Source organism: Gorilla gorilla, chromosome 13 (genome assembly GCF_029281585.2).
Source record: "Gorilla gorilla gorilla isolate KB3781 chromosome 13, NHGRI_mGorGor1-v2.1_pri, whole genome shotgun sequence".
NCBI lineage: Eukaryota > Metazoa > Chordata > Mammalia > Primates > Hominidae > Gorilla > Gorilla gorilla.
Genome location: NC_073237.2, coordinates 85,775,687 through 85,796,823, shown reverse-complemented (window position 1 = coordinate 85,796,823; position 21,137 = coordinate 85,775,687). Strand labels below are relative to the sequence as shown.

Here is a 21,137-nt window from a genome sequence, read left to right as displayed (position 1 = left end):
TCCTGCTGTGCCACCCAGTTCCTAACAGGCCCCAGATAACACTGGTCTGCAGCCCAGGTGTTGGGGACGCCTGCTTTAAAATACTGTAAGTTACTACAGATGGGATTTCACTGAGAAATAAAAAATATGGAAAAAATATAAAAAGATGTCAGGCTAACATGGTCAGGTATTAAAGTTTACTATAAAGGTACCATAGTGTAAACAAGGTGATGCAGATTAACAGGATGGATGCCAGAAAAAACCGGAGTTTGATGGAAACAGCATGTGAGGAACAGCATTTCGGTTTAGTTAGGGAGAAGATCCTAGAGGACTGGGTGGGCCCATCCTGTCCATCTTAGACCACAATAAATCCTACCTAAACACATACAAATGAAGGAACCAGGAGATATACAGAATTTTAAAAGCAAACCTTTTAAACACTGGAGTGGGAAGGCTGAGAAATAACACAATACCTAGATGCAACTAAAAAATGAAATACCAATATATAAAACACCTAAAGTCTCTGCATGGCCAATTTTTTTTTTGGTGGAGAAACTGACAAACCAGAAGAAACAAAAGGGCTAACTTATAAAAAAGGTACAAATCAATCTAAAAGAGGTCAACATCCCCAAAGCAAATGGGCAACAAATATGAACAATTCACAGAAAATGCCAAGCTCCTGATGCTGACCCTCCCTCATAAGAAAACTGCTAATAAAAACTCCTGGAGAGGATGCTCACACCACCCTGGGAGGGAACACAGTGGTCTCTGGAGGAAGGCACAGCATATGCTTTCGAGTTACCAAGGCACACAGCATTGAAGGCCAGGCATCTGGCCTACAGGATACTCACCCAGTCCTTACAGAGCAACTGTAAAAAACAACAACTGTTTACAATTAGCATAGTATCACCTGGAATCTACTTACATATCGATCCTCTCATTTCAAGAGAAGAACTTCTCCAATGCACGTCCTACCATACTGTGGAAACTGGGAACTCATTCTGCATCTAGTTGGATGGGAGATTAATTTCTAAGCCCACAGCCCTTATTCTGCCCACACCCTGCCCCTGATCTACCCAAATCATTTGCAAAGTGATGAGGAGGCAGCCTCCTGGGATAGAAACTTTGAAGAAAAAGACCAGTTCCAGATGGGCTGGGAAAAGGGGAGATAGGGCAGAGGTGGGGTGGAGTGTTCCGTATTCCTGAGGTATACTTACAGTGAAATCTATATTCAGTTTGTCAGGGGAGACATATGAAGTCCCCCGTAACATCAGATGCATGTCTCTCACTGGAGGGTCTCTGCCTGGTGTCCACCCCAGCTCCCGGGAGTGAATCTGAAATGTTATTTGAGCACTGTGCAGAAACAACCTAACAGAGCAGGCTTGGCTGCTGTCCTCTTGAGGCTGCCTGCCAGGTTGGCCCTTGGTTGGGGTCTGTGAACTTGGACTTTGGGAGGGTTCCCACCACCTTAACTGGTAAGAGTAACTCACTGTGCCTCTATGGTGTGCAAACACTGTGGTTTCTGCTGAACACCTGCTTTCCTTCTGGAGTCTGGAACTTTGTGTGTGCTAGGCAGAGGATGCCTGCGTGACCGGCCCCCAACAGAACTCTAGGCGCTGAGTCTCTAAGGAGCACCCCTGGTAGACAACACTTCCCACGGGCTCTTAACTTGTCTCTGGGATATTAAGAGTCTCCTATGTGACGTCACTAAAAGTGACTTTTGGAAGCTGGAGCCTGGTTTCCCCCACATTTAACCCCATGTGCCTCTTCGCTTTGCTAATTTTGCTTTGTGCCTTTTCACTGTAGTAAGTCACAGCTGAAAGTACCACTCTAAGGTGAGTCATATGAGTCCTCCTGGCACATCACTGAGCCTGGTGGTGGCCTTGGGAACACCCAATACAAGCAGCAAAATCCAGACTGTTTTGCTCAAACAACCTCCAACCCGTTATTAGTGAGATGAAAGCACATGTGGCAAGGGCCAACTACTGAAGTTCCACAAGAAAGCTTATGTCAAACAAGCAAGATGCTAGGCTCAGATTATTTCCATTTCAAAGTTTAAGTTCAGAATTATTAGGTAAAATGCCACTCAGAGCAAATACAGTACTTCAACTTAATTCAAGGCTATAACATCAATTTTTATCTTTAAGATGACTGCAAGCCATTGGCTATCTTATCTGGCAAATATTTATAAAATATACAATCAAGTCCCTTATGCCTCAAAGCAAAAACGTGTCGGAACCAATGATTACACAAATGCATTTTAAGTATACAACAAATCCTTATGACGCTGATCAAGTAAAAACCTAGCCCCATGCTCTGGCAGAGGCAGAGAAGGGGAATGATGTCTTCCAAGAAAGTGGGGTGACTGTAGGCTAAGGACATACATTTCCACCTTTTTGTTTTTTAAAGACACAAATCCACGGAAGAATGTTAGAGACAACAGCAAAAAGTTTCAGAAGCTGACATGCAAATGGACAACTGAGCTAGCCAACCTAAGCCAACAGTGAGAAAAGCCTAGAACAGCCAGCCCTGTACCCCAGAATCCCCCAAAGGTCGGGAATAGGCAGCACAGGGTGAGGCACAGGTGAAGAGGGCTGGTTGAACACTGGGCAAAGAGGCAACTCGGTGTCCAGCCCCTCAGCTGCAGCCCTCTGGTGAGGCACAGCACAGGTTTGCAGGACATGACGCACCACACATCTAATGGTGGTGAGAGGATGAGCTCACAGGGTGAAGTTCGCCTGTCCCTCCAGGCAGGCAGTGAGAAGTCTTCCTTGGGGATGTGACCAGCCCTAGGGGAGACAGAGACACCCAGGGGCACTTCCAACATGGAAGCAGCCCAACCACATCATCCTACAGCAGAAGTTCTCAGTGCACTCCTTGGAGAAGCAGCAACAGCACCTGGGAACTTGCTGGAAGTACAAATTCTTGGGCCCACTGGACCTACTTGAAGCAGAAACTCTGGAATCTGTGTTTTCCCCAGCCCTCTGGGTGATTCAGATGCTGGCTACAGTTTTGAGAATCACCACCCTCAACGCTGCTCACAGCCTTGAACACCAGCCACACACCCGGATTTCCAGTCGGCTATTTAGTGGCTCTTAAGTAGGCGCAGACAACTAGGACACAGAGGACATCGGTGGAAAACCTCCACCATGAGAGGCCAAAACAAACAGAGCAAACTACCTGGAGGAAACAGAGGCACTGCAGGGAGAGGAACTAGGCATCATTAAAATTCTCCAAGAGGCGACCATGAGGCAGCAGCAACGTGATTAAAAAAAAAAAAGGAATCTTCAGAGGACAAAAACAGCTCCCCAAAAATAAAAATAATATCAGAAGTAAAAAATTATACAGAAAGTTTACAAGATATGGTTGAGAAATTCTAACAGAAAATGAAACCAAAAGAAAGAGATAAAAAGAAGCAGGAAACAAATAATGTGAGGACACCAGTCCAGGAGGCCCGACCCTGACATACTTCCAAGAAGAGCTGGCAGGGACTGGAGAAGAGGATTCAAAGCAAAAATTCAACATGTCCCAGAGCCAAAGACACTAGATGCAAACTGTCCCACATCCTGCAACCCCAGGATCAAGGCACTTCCAGTGAACCCCCAGAGAGCACGGGGTGCAAAATGATCACAAAGGATCAAGAATCAGAGACTCTGGATTTCAAGCAAGACCTTCAAAATATGCCTCCCATGAATCCTTTTCTCCTAAACCACTGGAGGATGCACTCCAACAAAACAAGAGTGCAGCCCAAGAAGAAGTCCATAAACAACACCTTATTGAGAGCAGGGTGGGAGCCAAGGGTATCCCTGGGTGGCAAATGCATGAGGTGCAGTGAGCTGGGAATGAAGGTTTCTTGAGCAGATGAAACTGCAGAATGCCTGGTGTAACCGTCTTAGAGGAGACTGAGGCAGCTGGCTGAGAGCATGAGGTTTCATTAATGCTAAGTATATAGACAATTAAGCAACCACCACATAACAAGAACAATAACCCAAACTATACATTAGGGTAAGTAATAGCAAAGCCCTTTTGCTCTACTGGGAAGATGACAAATACTTAAAACTGAAAACATGTGAAGCAGTAGCTCACAAGCCTCTTACATGGAGATATGGAGGAAATATCCCACAGTGTGGCTAACAGCTGACAGGTGGAGTTGCTAGGAAAGGGAGGGAGCCCAAGCCTGCCTCTCCCTTAACAAACCCTATAGGACTACTTGACCCTTTAGCTGTGGACATGTACAACACTGACAAAAACAGCCACGGAAGCATGTGGCCTGTCCTCTCCAATGACCTGGAAAGACCTCTGGGCACACAATCAGATGAGTGGGTCACTGAGATCCCTTCTGTCATATTCTGGTCGGCGGTGATGCTGGACCCGTACCAAGTTAGGACAGGGACGAGCTGCTGGCTGGGGGCCTCGGACATGTCACAAAACTTCCAGGCTTTAGATATGAAATGGTAACTGGAAAACATCATCTCTGAGGGTTCAGCCCCATGATGTGGATGCATTATCTCAAAGTGGGACTCTGTAAAGCTGAATTTGACACTGCAGGAGAAAAGAATGAGGCCAGGGAGGGGCTTGTGAGTGTTCCCTAGCCTAGACGGAGATGAAGGACAGGTGTCCATGAGCAATGCCACTCTGCTCTTAACAGTTCTCCTATTGCTCAATTCGAGGACACAACACAGGCAAGTCCTCCAGGAGCCAAGACAGCACAAGCACAGGGTAAACATGAGATGTCACAGGTGAGGGTTCACTGTTACCTGACCCAGCATATTACATCCAACAAAACAAAAACACACATTCCAGTTTAAGTAAAATGGCAAAGTATTTAGACAAAGCCACATCTGTAACAAGCAAACAGATGAGTCAACCACAGACTGAACAACAAAATGTCAAGTAGACGAAAGCCCTAGGTAGGTACTGCCTGGCTGCCAGGCACAGCATCTCTGTGGTGCAAGTGACCAGTGACAATCCCAGCCCCAGGGTAGTGGCCTGCACAACAGAGGCAGGTCTTTCCCTGATGCCAGAGGCCTGTGTGGGCTGGCTGGCCTCCCAGCGTGCAGGATCACAGGACCCACCTGCCCTACAGAGGGTAAGGCACTTGGTAATGGTCAATGCAGTTGGGAAACAGTTACTCAATAAAAACAAAAACCACAAAGAAAACGAGTTGTCAAGGCCTGTGGCATGGGCCACCCAGGTGTGTGGCAAACATGAGGGCACACTAGGCACTCATGCAGGGGCCCACATATCACAGGACCACACTGTGCCTTTACCTTTTGACTGTATCTTCTCACAGTTGGGAGAAATAATGACACATTTCAGTTTTTTGAGCTTCAGGTGTTTGAGAACTTCCCTCAACCCCAACACAAGTCGACGTTTAGTCTTGGCCTTGACTGGATCTTTCTGGTACATACGGTCTTGGAAACGGACCAGTTCTTTGAGTAGGTCAGTAACACAAGCATCCACTTCTTTACTAAGCATCTGGCTGCAGTAACTGAAAGAAACATCAGACATCAGGAATTGTGCCACTGGCTGTGACACTGCAGCACTGCTCCCATCCCACCCCAGGGAGAAGAGACGTAGACTGCATCAGACAAAAAGTCACGTTTCAACAAGTACTACTAACCAGAACTGTGGAATTCCTGATGATTTAATTTTATGAAAGGTAAATACTGGGGCATCTTCCCCCATTCCCAACTACAAGGGACAAATTTCTCTGGGCCCTGCCCAACCATAGTTTGCCACAGGTCCCCATCTCAGCCACTACCCCGTGCATCTCCCCGTCATAAAGACAAATACCGGGAGACTATCCTGGAAGAAAAGTGGGCAGGGGAGAAGGCAGAGTGAGCACACAAGGTTAAAGGAATTCTGCTGCCTAAGACATTACACAGAGATTAAACCATGAAAAGGGGCCCAAAGATGACGCACGGTCACTTCACTATCCACTCCCGACTGCAAACCTGGACTGAGGGCCCCTCTTCCATCATTAATACAAGAACCTCAGTAGAAGCAGAATCAGACACAACGATTAGGTTCTCCCTGAATGCGTGTAACCAGGTACCCAGCTTCTTTCAACCATGAGGTTTTTAAAGCACAGTGTGGCCCAGCAACAAGGATTTACGGGAGATATCAATGCCATACTGAACCAAAGCACTTCCATCTACCCCTAGTCCCTGGCAGACAGGGGCTCACTCACTCCCTGAATCTGCGGCTGTGGATCTTAGGGAAGGTGGTGTGATTGGGAGCAAGGTGGGAGGCCTCTGTGTCCCTCTGGAGCTCTGTGCCTGGTGGCTCTTCAGACTTGTCCTCAACCGAAGGAGTGGAGATCAGTTCGTCCATCCCCTCTGGCCCTTCATGGAGGAAAAAGGCATCATCAGATATCTGTGAGGCCCAGTGCACACACTGAGGGGCTGGCCCAGTGCAGTCTCACCGATGCAACCAGACCCCTGCACACAACCACCACATTCACAGACAACATGCAGACAGGTTTACAGAAGGCAGAAAAAACAGACGAGGATGCCTGGGGAAAACAGAAAAGCTGGTGGAGGCAGTCATGCCTGGAGGTGTGCTTCCCCTCAATTTACTTATACATTCATTTTTATTATGGTAAAATATACATCAATATTACCATTTTAACCACTTTTAAGTGTGCAGTTCAGTGGCCAAATTTATTTTTTGATTTTGAAATTTAACCTGAAGAATCTCTTATCAGGGAGCTTTAAAAAACAGGATTTTAGTTCTAAGTTTTTTCTCAAATGCTTGAGACCATTTCTTTTTGAAACAATCCTTTAGAAAGAGCTGAACTCCAACATCTAAACTATGAGAAACTCAAGAGGTGTCTGTTTAAACACACCAGATCTGATGCAGTGATAGCTTACTGTCCCCAACTAGTTACTTCTACCGACTATCAAAATGCAATTGCAGTAACAGATCACCAAATGAAGGAATGAAAAAACATATACCACACCCACAAGAATGGCAAGGTTGAAAAACATAGTGCCCCGTGGGCTGGTAGAGATGGGGAGCACCTGCAACTCTCAGCCTCCCTGGGGCTGTAACTGGTAGAACAGTCAGAAACCCATTGGGCAGGAGCTACTAAAGCAATTCTGCTCCCAGGTAATGCCCCAAAGGAACGAGTGCTTGTGTCCTTTAAGACACGTACAACACTGTCTGCAGCAACCCTGTTTCTAATTACCCAAACTGGAAAATGCCTGAATGCCCATCCGCAACCCTGTACATTCGTCCAACTGAATTTTACACAGTAATGAAAATAAACGGCATCTCCATGTTGCCAGCAAGGCTGAAGGAAAGGGGACAAAGAGAGCAGCACGTAACACACAGTTGCACTAGAGCCAGAGCCACAGCCACAGCCCTTGGTGGGGTTGCCATGGGGCAGGGTCTCCTGGGGGAGGCCTCTGACAAGAGGGCACAAGCAATTGCTGGGCTGTGTTTTGCTTCTTGATCTGAATGCGGCGGTCACTGTGAAAAGTCTTCAAGCTGTACACTGATATTTGTGCACTTTTCTGAATGTATAACTGAATAAGAAGTTTCCTTAAAAACACACAATTGTGTTCATGCCCCCATGTCTCCAATTCTTGCTGGTAAGCAGCTGTGCAGCTAGCGGTGTTAATTCTCATGACCACTTCAAGTTAGAGGACCATCCAGCATCACACAGATCAAACCTGGTGGGAAGGGAGGATCCTCACCTCTGTCCCTCACAGACCCCAGAACCAGAGGGACTAGAAACACTCCCCCATCTGTGGGGACCTCCCTTCCCTGTAAAGCTGGGAGCTCAATGCTGACCCACTTTCACCACAAAAGGAAGAGGAGTCAGCCAAGTCCTGGAGAGTTTGCTCAGCATAGCTCATCCTTTTCATAGTTGCTCTCGTTTAAATTATTCTTAAGGCACAAAGAGAAGTTGGTACCTGACAGCTCTGCCTGCTCGGGAAACTGGTCGTCACCACCACTCTCTCCATCTTGTGTGTCATCACTGGTAAAAGCTGGACTCACAGCATTTTCTTGGAGACGCTGCTGCTTTCTCTCTTGCCGTTCTTTCAAAATAATCTTAAAAATTAAATAAACAATTAAAATGCCTAAATACTTGTACTTAAAAGATAAGCTCTTCTGCAAATTAAACTGCCCAAGTTCAACTTTTTGGCAATGTGCCTCTTAGTGCCCTGAGAGCAGCCAAGTGCTCCCCAGACTCCAGGGAGCTCACCCAACCCTCCCCGCTGGTTTTGGAGGGGCACGTTCCTCCCAAGGTATGCAGAGCAGTCACACAGGAGAGCCCTGAGCTCTAAAGACAATTCTGCAGCTCAGCACTTGCCTGAGCACCTACACCACAGGCTGCTGTGAGAATTCACTGGAGGGAGGCTGGGCGTGATGGCTCATGCCTGTAATCCCAGCACTTTGGGAGGGGCATCACCTGAGGTCAGGAGTTTGAGACTAGCCTGGCCAACATGGTGAGACCTCGTCTCTACTAAAAATACAAAAATTAGCTGGGCATGATGGCACATGCCTGTAATCCCAGCTACTCGGGAGGCTGAGGCAGGAGAATTGCTTGAACCCGGGAGGTGGAGGTTGTGGTTGCAGTGAGCCGAGATCGCTCTATTGCACTCCAGCCTGGGCGACAAGAGCAAAACTCCGTCTCAAAAAAAAAAAAAAAAAAAAAAAGAATTCACCGGAGGAGCCTGTGACTGTCCTTCTGGAAGGTGTGCAAGGAAGTGTGCATTATTCACTGACTCTGAACATCAGACAGATCAGCTAGGGTAGGATGAAGGGGGATCATAAGAAGAAGAAAAATGCAACTCCTCCCATTTCTGGTTTTCTGTCCATCCATTGCAAAGTTGAAAAAATAAAACATGTTCCTTTCCTCTCAGGTAGCTAAAGCATTCCCCACATCACATGTCCCTGACGTGTCACACTGGGAGGGTGAGGGATCATTTGTTAGAGTATCATTAACACGTTTTACTACAACATATTCAAGTAATACAAGTCGTAAAATCTAAAAATCTAAGAGCTGGGAGAATAACTATGGAAATGTGAGACTAAGTTTTCTAGTGCCTCACTTCGGCTGAAACACCCCACATACCTTCTTCAGTGAGGTTGGCTTCTTGGCCTTGGGGATCTCCCTCTGCTTCCCTTTCTTCATCAGTGGGGCGCTGGAGTCCAAGGGATTGTGCGGGGTCTTCATTTGACTCACGCGGCGGCCTCTCTCCCCTGATGCACATTCTTTGGAAAGGACTGGCACTGCTCCAACTGAAACGCAGTGGGACAAAGCCCTCACGGTCACCTCCCAGATGCCCCACCCAGCTCTTGGATCGCAGCTCGCCCAGGGGCTGCCTCAGGGTATCTGAAGGAGTTTGCCAAGTCACCCCCAGCTTGTCCCCACAACCCTTCTCATCTTTGAAAACAATCTCTTACACATTCTTTTCATTGGCAGTAATTCCAAATGAAACTTAGTATCTTTTGGATGAGATTCCCAAAAAGTATCAAGTAATTTAGGAACACCTACCTTCCTATCCATGTAATCAGATCTCCCATGTTTCTCACTACAGTCTAATACAGCATGGATCTCATTTTCTGACTCAGGACAGTTCTAGGTGGTCTGCACTCACTGTTGCTACTGTGAACACGTCCCTCTCCACCACCGTTTCCAGTTGACACTGCCTTTGTGGAAGCTGGCCCTATTGGTTTCCGCATGTGTATCTTGTATCTAGCTACCTTATAAGGCCACTATAAGATTCTAGTAATATTTCTAGTTAATTCTCTTGAGTTTTCCAGACATGTTTTCCAAAATCCCATCATGGGCAATTGGTAATTCCTCTACATAGTCAGTAAATTATTGTGATTACTACTGAACATTTCAATTTTATTCTCCTTTTCTGTTCTATTTCCCATCTCAATAGTTATTTCAAGTAATCAGTTAATTCCCATATAGTTTTATCCTCACTTTTTGATCTGGAAAATTTCCAAACATACGCCAAAGAAAAAAGAATGGTAAACAAACCCCCCGTGTCCATCGTCCAGCTTCAACAATCATCAATATTTCTCCAAATGTATTTTACCTGCCCTCCTTTAATTTTGGAACATGTTTTTAAAATAATTGGTGCTTTGTCAATCAGGCAGTCCCACTAAATCTCGCCTGTCTGACTGTCTGATTCACTGCTTCAACGCAGAACGTAACCTGCACAGGTCAACCAAGACAACTGTACCTGCCTCCCAGGCTGCTCTGGCCTTAGTGAGCACAGCTGCCTGCATCTTTGGAGCCTTGTTTCCACATGGGGTTTGAAACATACATGTGACTATGTGACTGGCTCAATTGTTTTTCTCAGCTCTTCACGGAAAACCCTTTATGGCTCATAGGTGCTCACTCACCCAGTCCCCAATGACACCACCAAGTTCAGCATCTCACCTGGGCTCCTGCAAAACCTGCCACAAGCCCTCTAGCTCTACACCTCCTGCACCCCACTGCCAGGCAACTCTTCACAAAGCACTGACATCGGGCCTGAGGAGGGTCCTTCCTACAACAGAGGAAGATCAACCATTCCCTCCCACAAAAACAACCACGAAGTTCAACAGAACTGCCAAACACAGTCATATCAGCCCTCTGGAAAGTGACCAAAGGGTTCCAACAAACCGAAGAGTGCTTACTCCTTAAGATGAGTAGCCTTCAGGTGGGAACAGTATAGGTGTGGACACTCCTGTCTGAGGCTTTTCCCAGAGTCTCTCCCCGCTCTGCTTTGGCTCATTCAACAGGTGCCAAGGCTATGAAAACCAGCAGCTTCCCTGTCGCTGCCATAAGGCGCTTGCTGAATTCAAAGTGTGGTCATTTAAAGTAGTGATTTCAGCAAATGGGGAAGGCATGGCAGCATGGCCAGTCTGAGGCTGCCGTTTTGAACAGTCAAGCAACAGACAGGGCCAGGCCAGTGGGGACTTACACAGAGTCCAGGGGAAGACTCGCTATAGGGATGAGCTATGGGGCGGTTAACAAGAATTTTACATTCAGCAAAACTAACCTCCAAAAAGTGAATGCAAAATAAAGACATTCCTAGACAAAGACCATGAGAATTTGTTGCTAGTATTGCTTGTGTCACTAATACCAAAGGAAGTCGTCCAGAAGAAATACTACCAGAAATGATACAAGATGGCAACTGAATCCAGAGGAATAAAGAACACCTAAAATCATAAATATGAAACTGGTAAATACATATTTTTTCCTTGTTCCTTCTCTTCTTTAAAAGATATGGCTGTATAAAGTAGCAGTTCCAACACTGTAGTGTTTGGTTTATAATCTATTTAGATGTACCATATGACAATAGCATAAAGGGGGAGGAAGAAAATGGAGACCTACTGGAGTAAAGTTTCTTCAATATATAAACTAACATGTATATTGTAATCCCTACAGCAACTGCTAAGAAGGTAGTTTTTCAAACTAAAGTTAAAAAAAATCAACAAAGAAATCAAAAGTGTACTCTAAAAACATTTAACACCAAAGGCAGTAAAGGAGGAAGCGAGGAACAAATGACGAAGTTGACAAACACAAGCAATGGGGAAAGGACTCCCTATTCAATAAATGGTGCTGGGATAACTGGCTAGCCATATGCAGAAAATTGAAACTGGACCCCTTCCTTACACCACATACAAAAATCAACTCAAGATGGATTAAAGACTTAAACGTAAAACCCAGAACTATAAAAACACTGAAAGACAACCCAGGCAATACCATTTTGGACACAGGAACTGACAAAGATTTCATGACAAAGACATCAAAAGCTGCAACAAAAGCAAAAATTGACAAATGGGATCTAATTAAACTAAAGAGCTTCTGCATTGCAAAACAAACCATCATCAGAGTGAACAGACAGCCTACAGAATTGGAGAAATTTCTGCAATCTATCCATCTGACAAAGGTCTAATATCCAACATCTACAAGGATCTTAAACAAATTTGCAAGAAAAAAAAACCTCATTAAAAAGTGGGCAAAGGACATGAACACACACTTTTCAAGAGACATACACGTGGCCAACAAGCATACGAGAAAAACCTCAACATCACTTAATCATTAAAGAAATGCAAATCAAAACCACAATGAGATACCATCTCACATCAGTCAGAATGGCTACAACGAAGCTGGCGAGGTTGCGGAGAAAAAGAATCGCTTATACACTGTTGCTGGGAGTGTAAATTAGTTCAACCCCTGTGGAAAGCAGTGTGGTGATTCCTCAGACCTAAAAACAGAAATACCATTTGACCCAGCAATCCCATTACTGGGTATATACCCAAAGGAATATAAATCACTCTACTATAAAGACACATGCATGTGAATGTTCACTGCAGTACTATTCACAATAGCAGAGACATGAAATCAACCTAAATGCCTAGCAACAGTACACTGGATAAAGAAAATGTGGTACATATACACCATGGAATACTATGCAGTCATAAAAGAGAATGAGACCATGTCCTTTGTAGGAACGTGGATGGAGTTGGAGGCCATCCTTAGCAAACTAACGCAGGAACAGAAAACCAAATACCACATGTTCTCACTTATAATTGGGAGCTGAATGATGAGAACACGTGGACACATGGAGGGAACAACAGACACTGGGGCCTACTTGACGGTGGGAGGAAGGAGAATATCAGAAAAAACAACTATTGGTTACCAGGCTTAGTACCTGAGTGACAAAATAATCTGTACAACAAACCCCCATGACACAAGTTTACCTATATAACAAACCTGCATGTGTACCCCTGAATCTAAAATAAAAGTTTAAAAAAAAGAAGATCCACAGATTTAAAAAAAAAGTAGCGTTTTTTGAAATAATAAACTACTTCAAAAGGAAGAAACATATCTAAAAGCCTATGGTGGAAAATTTTCATGTTGCTTTTTATGACATATTGTGCGTTTTAACTGTCTTGGCTCTTAAGAGAAGATGTGTCAGAGGAAAGAGGCAGCCACATCAGCACTACTCAACACTGTTCCCAGTGGTGCCCCATGCACAGGCAGTAAACCATTTCCATGGAATGCAGCTTCCTCACCCAGACAGTAAAGATCTTCAGAAACTCAGGACACTTCTACAGATAAGGAGATTTTCAGCTACACAATGTCATCATATCAAGTGGAAAGCTCATTTTTTAATAAGATCAATTTTTAAAAATCATCCTATTTTAATAACTTAAAAATATTTTAATTGTGGTAATATGACATAAAATGTACCATTTTAACTGTTTTTAAGTGCACAATTCAGCTGCATAAATTATATTCACAATGTTGTGTAACCATCACTACTATCCATTTTCAAGACTTTTTAATGCTCCAATGAATACTCTGTCCCCATTAATAATAACTCACTATTCCTTTTCCCCTCAGCCCCAGGTATCCTCTAATCTATGCTTTTATGAATTTGCCTATTCCAGATATATCTTTTAGGTGGAATCACACAGTAGTTGTGTTTCTGTGTCTAGCTAATTTTATATGGTATAATGTTTTCAGGTTTCTTTCATGTTGTATCATGTATAAGAATTCATTCCTTTTTTAAGGTTGCATATTACATTGTGTAGGTATACCACATTTGTTTACACCATTATGTGGTAATGAACATTTGCGCTGTTTCTACCTTTTGGTTATTGTGAATAATGCCATAACAAACCCCAGTGTAAAAGTGTCTAAGTCTGTCTTCTTTTGGGTAAATGCTGAGGAGTGAAATCGCTGAGTCATGTAGTAACTGCATTGAGCATTGTAAGTAGCCACCAGCTTGTCTTCCACAATGGCTGCACCATTTTACATTCCCACCAGCAGCGTACGGGGTTCCAATTTTTCCACATCTTCACTGACACCTGTTATTTTGTTTTTGGATTATAATCATCCTACTAGGTGGGAAGTAGTATTTCACTGTACTTTTGATTAATATTTATTTCCCTGATGACTAATGATATTGAGTATCTTTTCATGCACTTATTGACCACTTGTGTACTTTTGGAGAAATGTCTTTTCCAGTCCTTTGCCCATTTTTAAATTGGATTGTTTGCTATTCAGCTGGAGTTCCTAAATATTTGAATATTAATCCCCTATCAGACACATGATCTGCAAATATTTTCTCCCATTCTGTAAGATGTCTTTCCGCTTTCTTCATAATGTCCTTCAGTATGCAAAAATTTTTAATTTTAATGAAGTCCAAAGTTTATTGTTCTTTTGTTGCCCATCTTTTTGGCGCCGTATCTAAAAATCCAATGTCTAATAAAAGATCATGAAGATTTACCCGTTTTCTTTTAAGAGTTTTATAGTTTTAGCTCTTATATTTAGCTCATTGATTCATTTTGAGTTCATTTGGATCTATGGTGTGAGGTAGGAGGTATGACTATTCTTTAGCATGTGGAAATCCAGATGTTCTAGTACCATTTTAAAGAGACTGTTCTTTGTTCTTTTCATGGACTTTGCATACTTATGAAAAATCAATTGGTCACAGATCCATGAATTTATTTCTGGACTCTTAATTCTATTCCACAGGTCCTTATCTATGCTTATTCTAGCATCACACTGTTTTATCTATAAATAACTTTTGATAACAAGAGAAAATGGTAACATAATAATCTAGCTGAAAAAGACTTCCAACCACTTGCCTGAGATGGAAAGACTCTCTTACCTGAGACTACCACTGGTTTGGAGGACTGCTTTGCATGCTCAGAGTGCTGCTTCTTCTCCAGGGCTGTCAGCATGCCCCCCAAATCCAACTGCACTGGAAGCTGGCTCTTCTTTACATTATTTTTAAAATTATCCTGAAAGTTCAAAATTCGTAAGTTTACTTATAAAACTATACAAACTGTGCTTTTCATTTTACAAAAAACTGATGTAAAGATAAAATGAAAAGTATTGAGACTATAAAAAAGAATTTTTAAAAATTCAAGTAATGAAAGGAAAAAAAATCAATCCCACATTATCTGCCAGTATTACCATGGTTGTTTATGTCTTCCTTCTTTCAGAACATTAGGTTTATATTAAATCATCTACACTTTTGTCTATATCTCCATTGTGAGTAGTCAACAATACACATCTACAGGCAAGACACTAGCACTTGTATAAAGTCTTTGGCTACAAAGTCTGTGTGTGAGGCTACTTGGTTAGTACTATCCCCTCATTAGCCCATTCTCTCTCCAAATGCCTCCGTAAACCAACAAATGACATGAAATTATAGTGATACAACCAAAAGTCTACATAAGCCCAAATCATACTCAGCAAATAATATTAAATGCAGGCTCAAAGTCTGATATGCTCAAAACAAGTGTTATTTTTGAAATTGTTGTGATTTGGGTTCTGAGACTATATAAAAAGTTGTACAAGGAAGCCCAGTCATATGTCCTGAGGCATGGTGTCCCATTTGCTTTAGTGCCTCCGCTCCATTCTCCTGCCAAGTGTTCTCTTCCAGGACACCAAAAACCCTACTGGCTGAGGGCTCCCATCAGGGGAAAGTATCAAGTGCAACAAAGGACAGGCAAGGAGGCCTGCTACATGGAAGGAAGATGAGTAAATTATAACATTGAATTGAAAGTTAACTCACACAAAGGTTTAGAATTTTATTTTTCATGAATGTGAAAACAATAGCCCCCTTTAAAAGGCAAAACGACAATGAATATCCTAGCAAATAAATGTCTACAAGTACACAAGTTCCCCATCTAAATTATGACTCACAAGCTCCCTCCTGAATCTATGGGGTAGGTGGTGGAGTAGAGAAGGGGAATCACCTCCACTTTAGCTTCTATTTTGACTGCACAGAGTAAAACTGTGGTGCCTCTCTTATTTTTCTTCTGTCAGACATTACTGACTTGCAAAAAAATTCTTCTGTTTCCCAAATAAACTGAGTCAACTTTTTCCCCTTAAAGTTTCATAAGGCAGTATGATCCCCCTCCTTTCCAACTTAGCAACTGCAGTTACCAAATCTTATTATAAAACAATAATCTTATAAAATAAGTCATTATCAAATAATAAAATCTTATTATTTAAGAGCAATTCTGTTTCAACATGCTGGGTGCAGTTCTCTCATGAAGGAATGAATCAAAACAAAACCACCTGTCACCATACAGAAATGTCTGGAAAGCAGTTTTTCTCAAGCATTTAGTTGAGCCAGAAGAGTTAAGCCTAAAGCAATTTGTGGTTTCAATCTAAAAATTACCTGTGGCTGCTGCTTAGATTGAAATTTCGGTGTCTCTATTCTGTCTCTTCTTTCAGATGCAACTGCCAGGTTGGGAAATTCCTCGGCATCCTAAGTAAACCACACACCCCTTTAGCTCTTTGTTAATGCAAACATGCCAAGTGCAACCTTTCCTTGCTTATATTTTCATTCTTCAGTAAGGTCCCTTAAAAGTGATTAAAAAAAAAAAGCCGCGAAACTCTCACATAAGAGCTTCTGCTTTATTTAACTTAGAGCAAATTTAAAGGCCACAGTTCTAATACCCCTGTACCCAAAAAAGAGAGTGCCACCAACAATCTTGGTACACTGAGGGATCTAAAGAACTGACCTTGGACCACCTTGGCATGAGAGTATTCAAGTACCTGTTCTTCAAAGGATTATGTTTTTCATTAGAGAAACCATCTAGATTCAGTAGATTTACATGTTATCTCTGGTGAACCCAGGCTAATAAATGGAGCCAAAGGCAACAGGTCTGCTAAAAAACCATTTTTTAATCACTTAAAAATGCCTATGTCATTTTGTCAATATTTTAGGTTCCTTGGAAAAAGATGGGAAACATGGGGCAGAAATATAAATTATTCACTTGTCTAAACCATAATGCTCTGCCATGGTAGGTTTTCAAACATGTAACCCAGCTATTCTCAAATGATGTTCTAAGAGCCTTGGGAACCCCCACCCCAAGTCTGTGGGAATGCCTGGGCTTGACCCTAAGCTGGGCACCTGGGCAGCACCTCTGAGAGAGCCTTCGGCCTGCACAAGCAGCCAGGCCACTTGCTCTGGTACAGCAATGTAAAGAAAACAACCAGGCACACGAGAAATTAAGTTAGAACCCAGGCTGGCTCCTTAGACTACATGACATACTTGGAGTATCATGGAACAATTAAAGCATGCTTCTGGAAGTTCCTGAAATCTTCCTGACTTGGGCCCTGAATGGTTCTATAGTATTCTACATTTCTCTCTATAATGAAGCACTTTATAATAAGACTTCCGGATAGAAAAGGAGGCCCTGCAAAAGCCAGCATCCTAAAGCAAGAAAAAAAAAAAAAACAGGTAAAGAAGATAACTGAGGGAAAATATTAGTAATATGGCACACAAACTATTCAACTCTGATACAAGTAGTTTTGTCTCCAGACCATTCATTCATTCGGATGTTCACTGAGTGGCTGCTCTGAGACAACTGGGAAGCCAAAATGAAGAGGTGAGAAGAGTGGCTACTGTTTTCTTTAGCACTACGAAAATGATCATTAAAAAGCCCTGGAGATTTTCACCTAGGAAACCAATATGAACCCAAGTTTCTTTTAAGAAAGACCCACTTATTATATCACACCATGTGAATAATAAATATAAATGTACTTCAATCCTTGGAGGCTCTTGAACTGTCAGGACTTCATATTTTGATGTAGATTTTTCTTTCTTTTTCTTATTCTTTCTTGAGGCTTCATTTTGTTCAAGGTCACTACCTTGTGATGCTTTAGACTAGAACAAAAAATCAAAGCAAAAAATCCCCAGTTTTTAGGGCGGTCAATAGAATGTTTAATACTATGTATCAACAAAATTAAGATATCAAATCCTCTAATCACATGACAGTTTTATTCAGAGTTAGGTTCCTCATCCCCCGTTTTTTAAAAAGCCAGCATTCACTAGAATAGTTCTGAAGGAAAAAAAAGTTTGTTCAAATAGTTGTAATGCCCAATTCCTTTTGAAAACTGGTGGATTTGGACAGAACTTAGTTTTCAGCTTGATGAGATCATGGTGTTCGTGACCTTCCTGATCCCAGCCTAAGCTCTCCATATAATTCCAGGCAGGCCATTTCCATCAGCACGACCCAGTCCTTCCTCATCTGCACATCACACCTGTCTGCAGAGCAGAATCACCCATGGAACCTTCAGACAAACACCTGGGACCATCCCAGGACTGCTAAATGTGACCTCATCTCATTCCTACAGGCCCCTAACCCCCTGGGCCTCTCCTCATCCAGGTCAGATGTGCTTTGGCCACAGGGCCTTTGCACTGAAGCCCCTTCACTAGAATTTGGCTAGGCTGGGGCTGCTCCTCATCTCCATCTACCCGTTGCTTTCTACCCTTGGACCGCCCATGGTTTTCTCTTCAGAACACTGATCACTCTGACATGTCCTACATCTGTCTGCGTGTTGTCGGCCTCCCTCCATCAGAATGGGGAGGCTCTAAAAGGGCAGGGAACTTTTTGTTTTAGGCCCTGCTTTATACCCAGTGCAAATTTACACTTCAGAAGTAAAAGTCTCAGCAGCTATTAAAAAGAATATGCTTATCTACTGACCCACAGGAGCTGTCCATGATGTTTTTCTAAGTGAAAAAGACAGGTTTAAGGGTAATGTGTATAAAATGATCGCATTTTAAGAAAACAAAAAACAAAACAAAACAAAAAAACAGAGAAACCCCTCTCTCTTTGTTCATATTTTCATGAGTCTGAGGCAGGACATATGCCAGATTGCTAATGAAGGTTTCTCTGAAGGTAGGCATCAAAAGTATGGGAGAGATGACCTTCTCCATAAGTAGATCATTGAAGTGTTACACTTATCATTTCTGTAATAAAATTTCACAATACAGAAAGTTTCTAAAAAAACCATTCTGATCACTATCACTCCAGCTATGTAAAATGCAAAGCTATTTGGGTTAGAAGATAACAGGAGATGCTGATTTTCTTCTCATCTCTTAGAATTTTTCTAAAATAAGCTTTTCTTAGACCTATAATTAAGAAAATTTTTTAAAAAGATCTTGGGAAAATAAAACAAAATCTGTTAACTCTTAGAATGCTAACTGCATATTAGGAAAACCGGCTCTGAGAGTGACTTGGCAGCTGCAACAAAGAATTAGACAGTGGGGGGCCAGGTGCAGTGGCACAGGCCTGTAATCCCAGCACTTTGGGAGGCCGAGGCAGGTGGATCACCTGAGGTCAGGAGTTCGAGACCACCCTGACCAACATGGTGAAACCCCGTCTCTACTAAAACAATACAAAAATTAGCCAGGCATGGTGGTGGGCACCTGTAATCCCAGCTACTTGGGAGACTAAGGCAGGAGAATTGCTTGAACCCAGGAGGCGGAGGTTGCAGTGAGCCGAGATCACGCCATTGCACTCCAACCTGGGCGACAGAGCAAGACTCCATCTCAAAAAAAAAAAAAAAAAAAGAATTAGACAGTGGGCTGTTGTCCAGCCTGCGCCTGGCCACCCAGAGGAGCCCCAGAGACAGGCAGGAGGCTTCACCGAGAGTCAAGTTCAGTGTGTGCACAAAAGGAAGGGTCTCTCTCTTACACATACTGCTCTCTCTCAAATACATGCACAGAGCAATGAGGAACAAGCACGCATCTACCTTCACAGTAATTGTCACCACTATAAATACATAGCTACCATTTATGTGGAATGGGCTAATTACATTTTTGGAAATCAAAAAGTATCCTCATACTCAAAAAGACAGGAAACCATTATGCTAAACAAGGCCACATTTCAAGCTAACATAATATATCCATACACAATGAAAATCAACAACCATATTTAGACCAATAAAAAAAAAAAAGGCTCTTGAAGAAACAGTTCTAGGAATCAATAAAAATGTAACTTAAAAGTTGGGTGTGGTGGCTCACGCCTGTAATCTCAGCACTTTGGGAGGCTGAGGCAGGAGGACTGCTTGAGCCCAGGAGTTCAAGACCAGCCTGGGAAACAAGGCAAAACCCTGTCTCTATAAAAAATACAAATACTAGTTGGATGTGGTGGTGCATGCCTGTAGTCCCAGTTGCTAGAAAGGCTGAGGTGGAAGGATTGCTTGAGCCAGGGAGATCAAAGCTGCAGTGAAAAAAAAAAAAAAAAGCACTTAAAATTACTTAAGGGAAAAAAATCTATTCTGAATGCTATCTTATAACAAGTAAATAAATTCCATTAACCAAAAATCAGTAACACGTACCACATGATCACAAAATGTAGAATTCAATTATTTTGCTACTAGTACTCTTGTACTGGTAAAAGCCATTTAAATTCAACAAAGACTGGGGGAAAAAGAAGCAGAAACTTTATACACCAGAGCATAAACTTATGCCAACATTTCTTCTTTAAAGAATTCAAAATGGCTCACAGATATTTTAAGTCGATAGGTCTAAAATGTACATTCTCACTCATAAAGAAGAGCTATCACTTGTATTTCATGACTCAAAACCTATTTTTTATTCAAAGTGCAAGTACAATAAACTCAGACTAGTGACTACAGTACAGAATGAAACCCAATTACAGTTAGGATTTGGAGGGATTAAAAAAAGACTATCCTGGCCAGGCACGGTGGCTCACGCCAGTAATCCCAGCACTTTGGGAGGCCGAGGTGGATGGATCACCTGATGTCAGGAGTGAGATTAGCCTAGCCAATATGGTGAAGCCCCATCTCTACTAAAAATACAAAAATTAGCCAGGCATGGTGGCAGGCACCTGTAATCCCAGCTATTCGGGAGGCAGAGGCAGGAGAATCGCTTGAGCCTGAGAGGCGGAGCTTGCAGTGAGCCAAGATCATGCCACTGCACTCCAGGCTGGGCAACAGTGAGACTCCATCTAAAAAACAAAGACTATTCAGTGGCACAGAAAATCAATGTAATCAAAATGTGATGCACATCTCTTTTTCCCTAATCTTTTTTTATGATAGTACCATATATATATAACATAAAACATACCATCTTAACTTTTTTTTTTTTTTTCCAGATGACGTCTCACTGTGTTGCCCAGGCTGGAGTGCACTGGTGCGATCTTGGCTCACTACAAGCTCCGCCTCCCGGGTTCATGCCATTCTCCTGTCTCAGCCTCCCGAGTAGCTGGGACTACAGGCACCCGCCACCATGCCCAGCTAATTTGTTTGTATTTCTTAATAGAGATGGGGTTTCACTGTGTTAGCCAGGATGGTTTCCATCTCCTGACCTCGTGATCTGCCCGCCTTGGCCTCCCAAAGTGCTGGGATTACAGGC

General features: G+C 42.9%; 1 protein-coding gene across 17 annotated transcripts in view; it reads right to left on the bottom strand.

Annotated features, from left to right (window-relative positions):
- The window catches only part of SECISBP2 (SECIS binding protein 2), a 48,663-nt gene that overhangs the window by 11,031 nt on the left and 16,495 nt on the right, over positions 1-21,137 (bottom strand). For all 17 annotated transcript variants that reach the window (XR_008668508.2, XR_010130266.1, XR_010130267.1 and 14 more), the window contains 7 exons: positions 17,517-17,639; positions 16,146-16,235; positions 14,622-14,754; positions 9,068-9,234; positions 7,902-8,040; positions 6,173-6,326; positions 5,250-5,470 (listed from right to left, as the gene is read on the bottom strand). Coding sequence is in view for 12 of the 17 variants with exons in the window: in XM_031014761.3 (XP_030870621.3) it covers positions 5,250-5,470; positions 6,173-6,326; positions 7,902-8,040; positions 9,068-9,234; positions 14,622-14,754; positions 16,146-16,235; positions 17,517-17,639 (1,027 nt within the window). In the remaining 5 variants the exon portion in view is untranslated. The remainder of the gene's footprint in view (positions 1-5,249; positions 5,471-6,172; positions 6,327-7,901; positions 8,041-9,067; positions 9,235-14,621; positions 14,755-16,145; positions 16,236-17,516; positions 17,640-21,137) is intronic.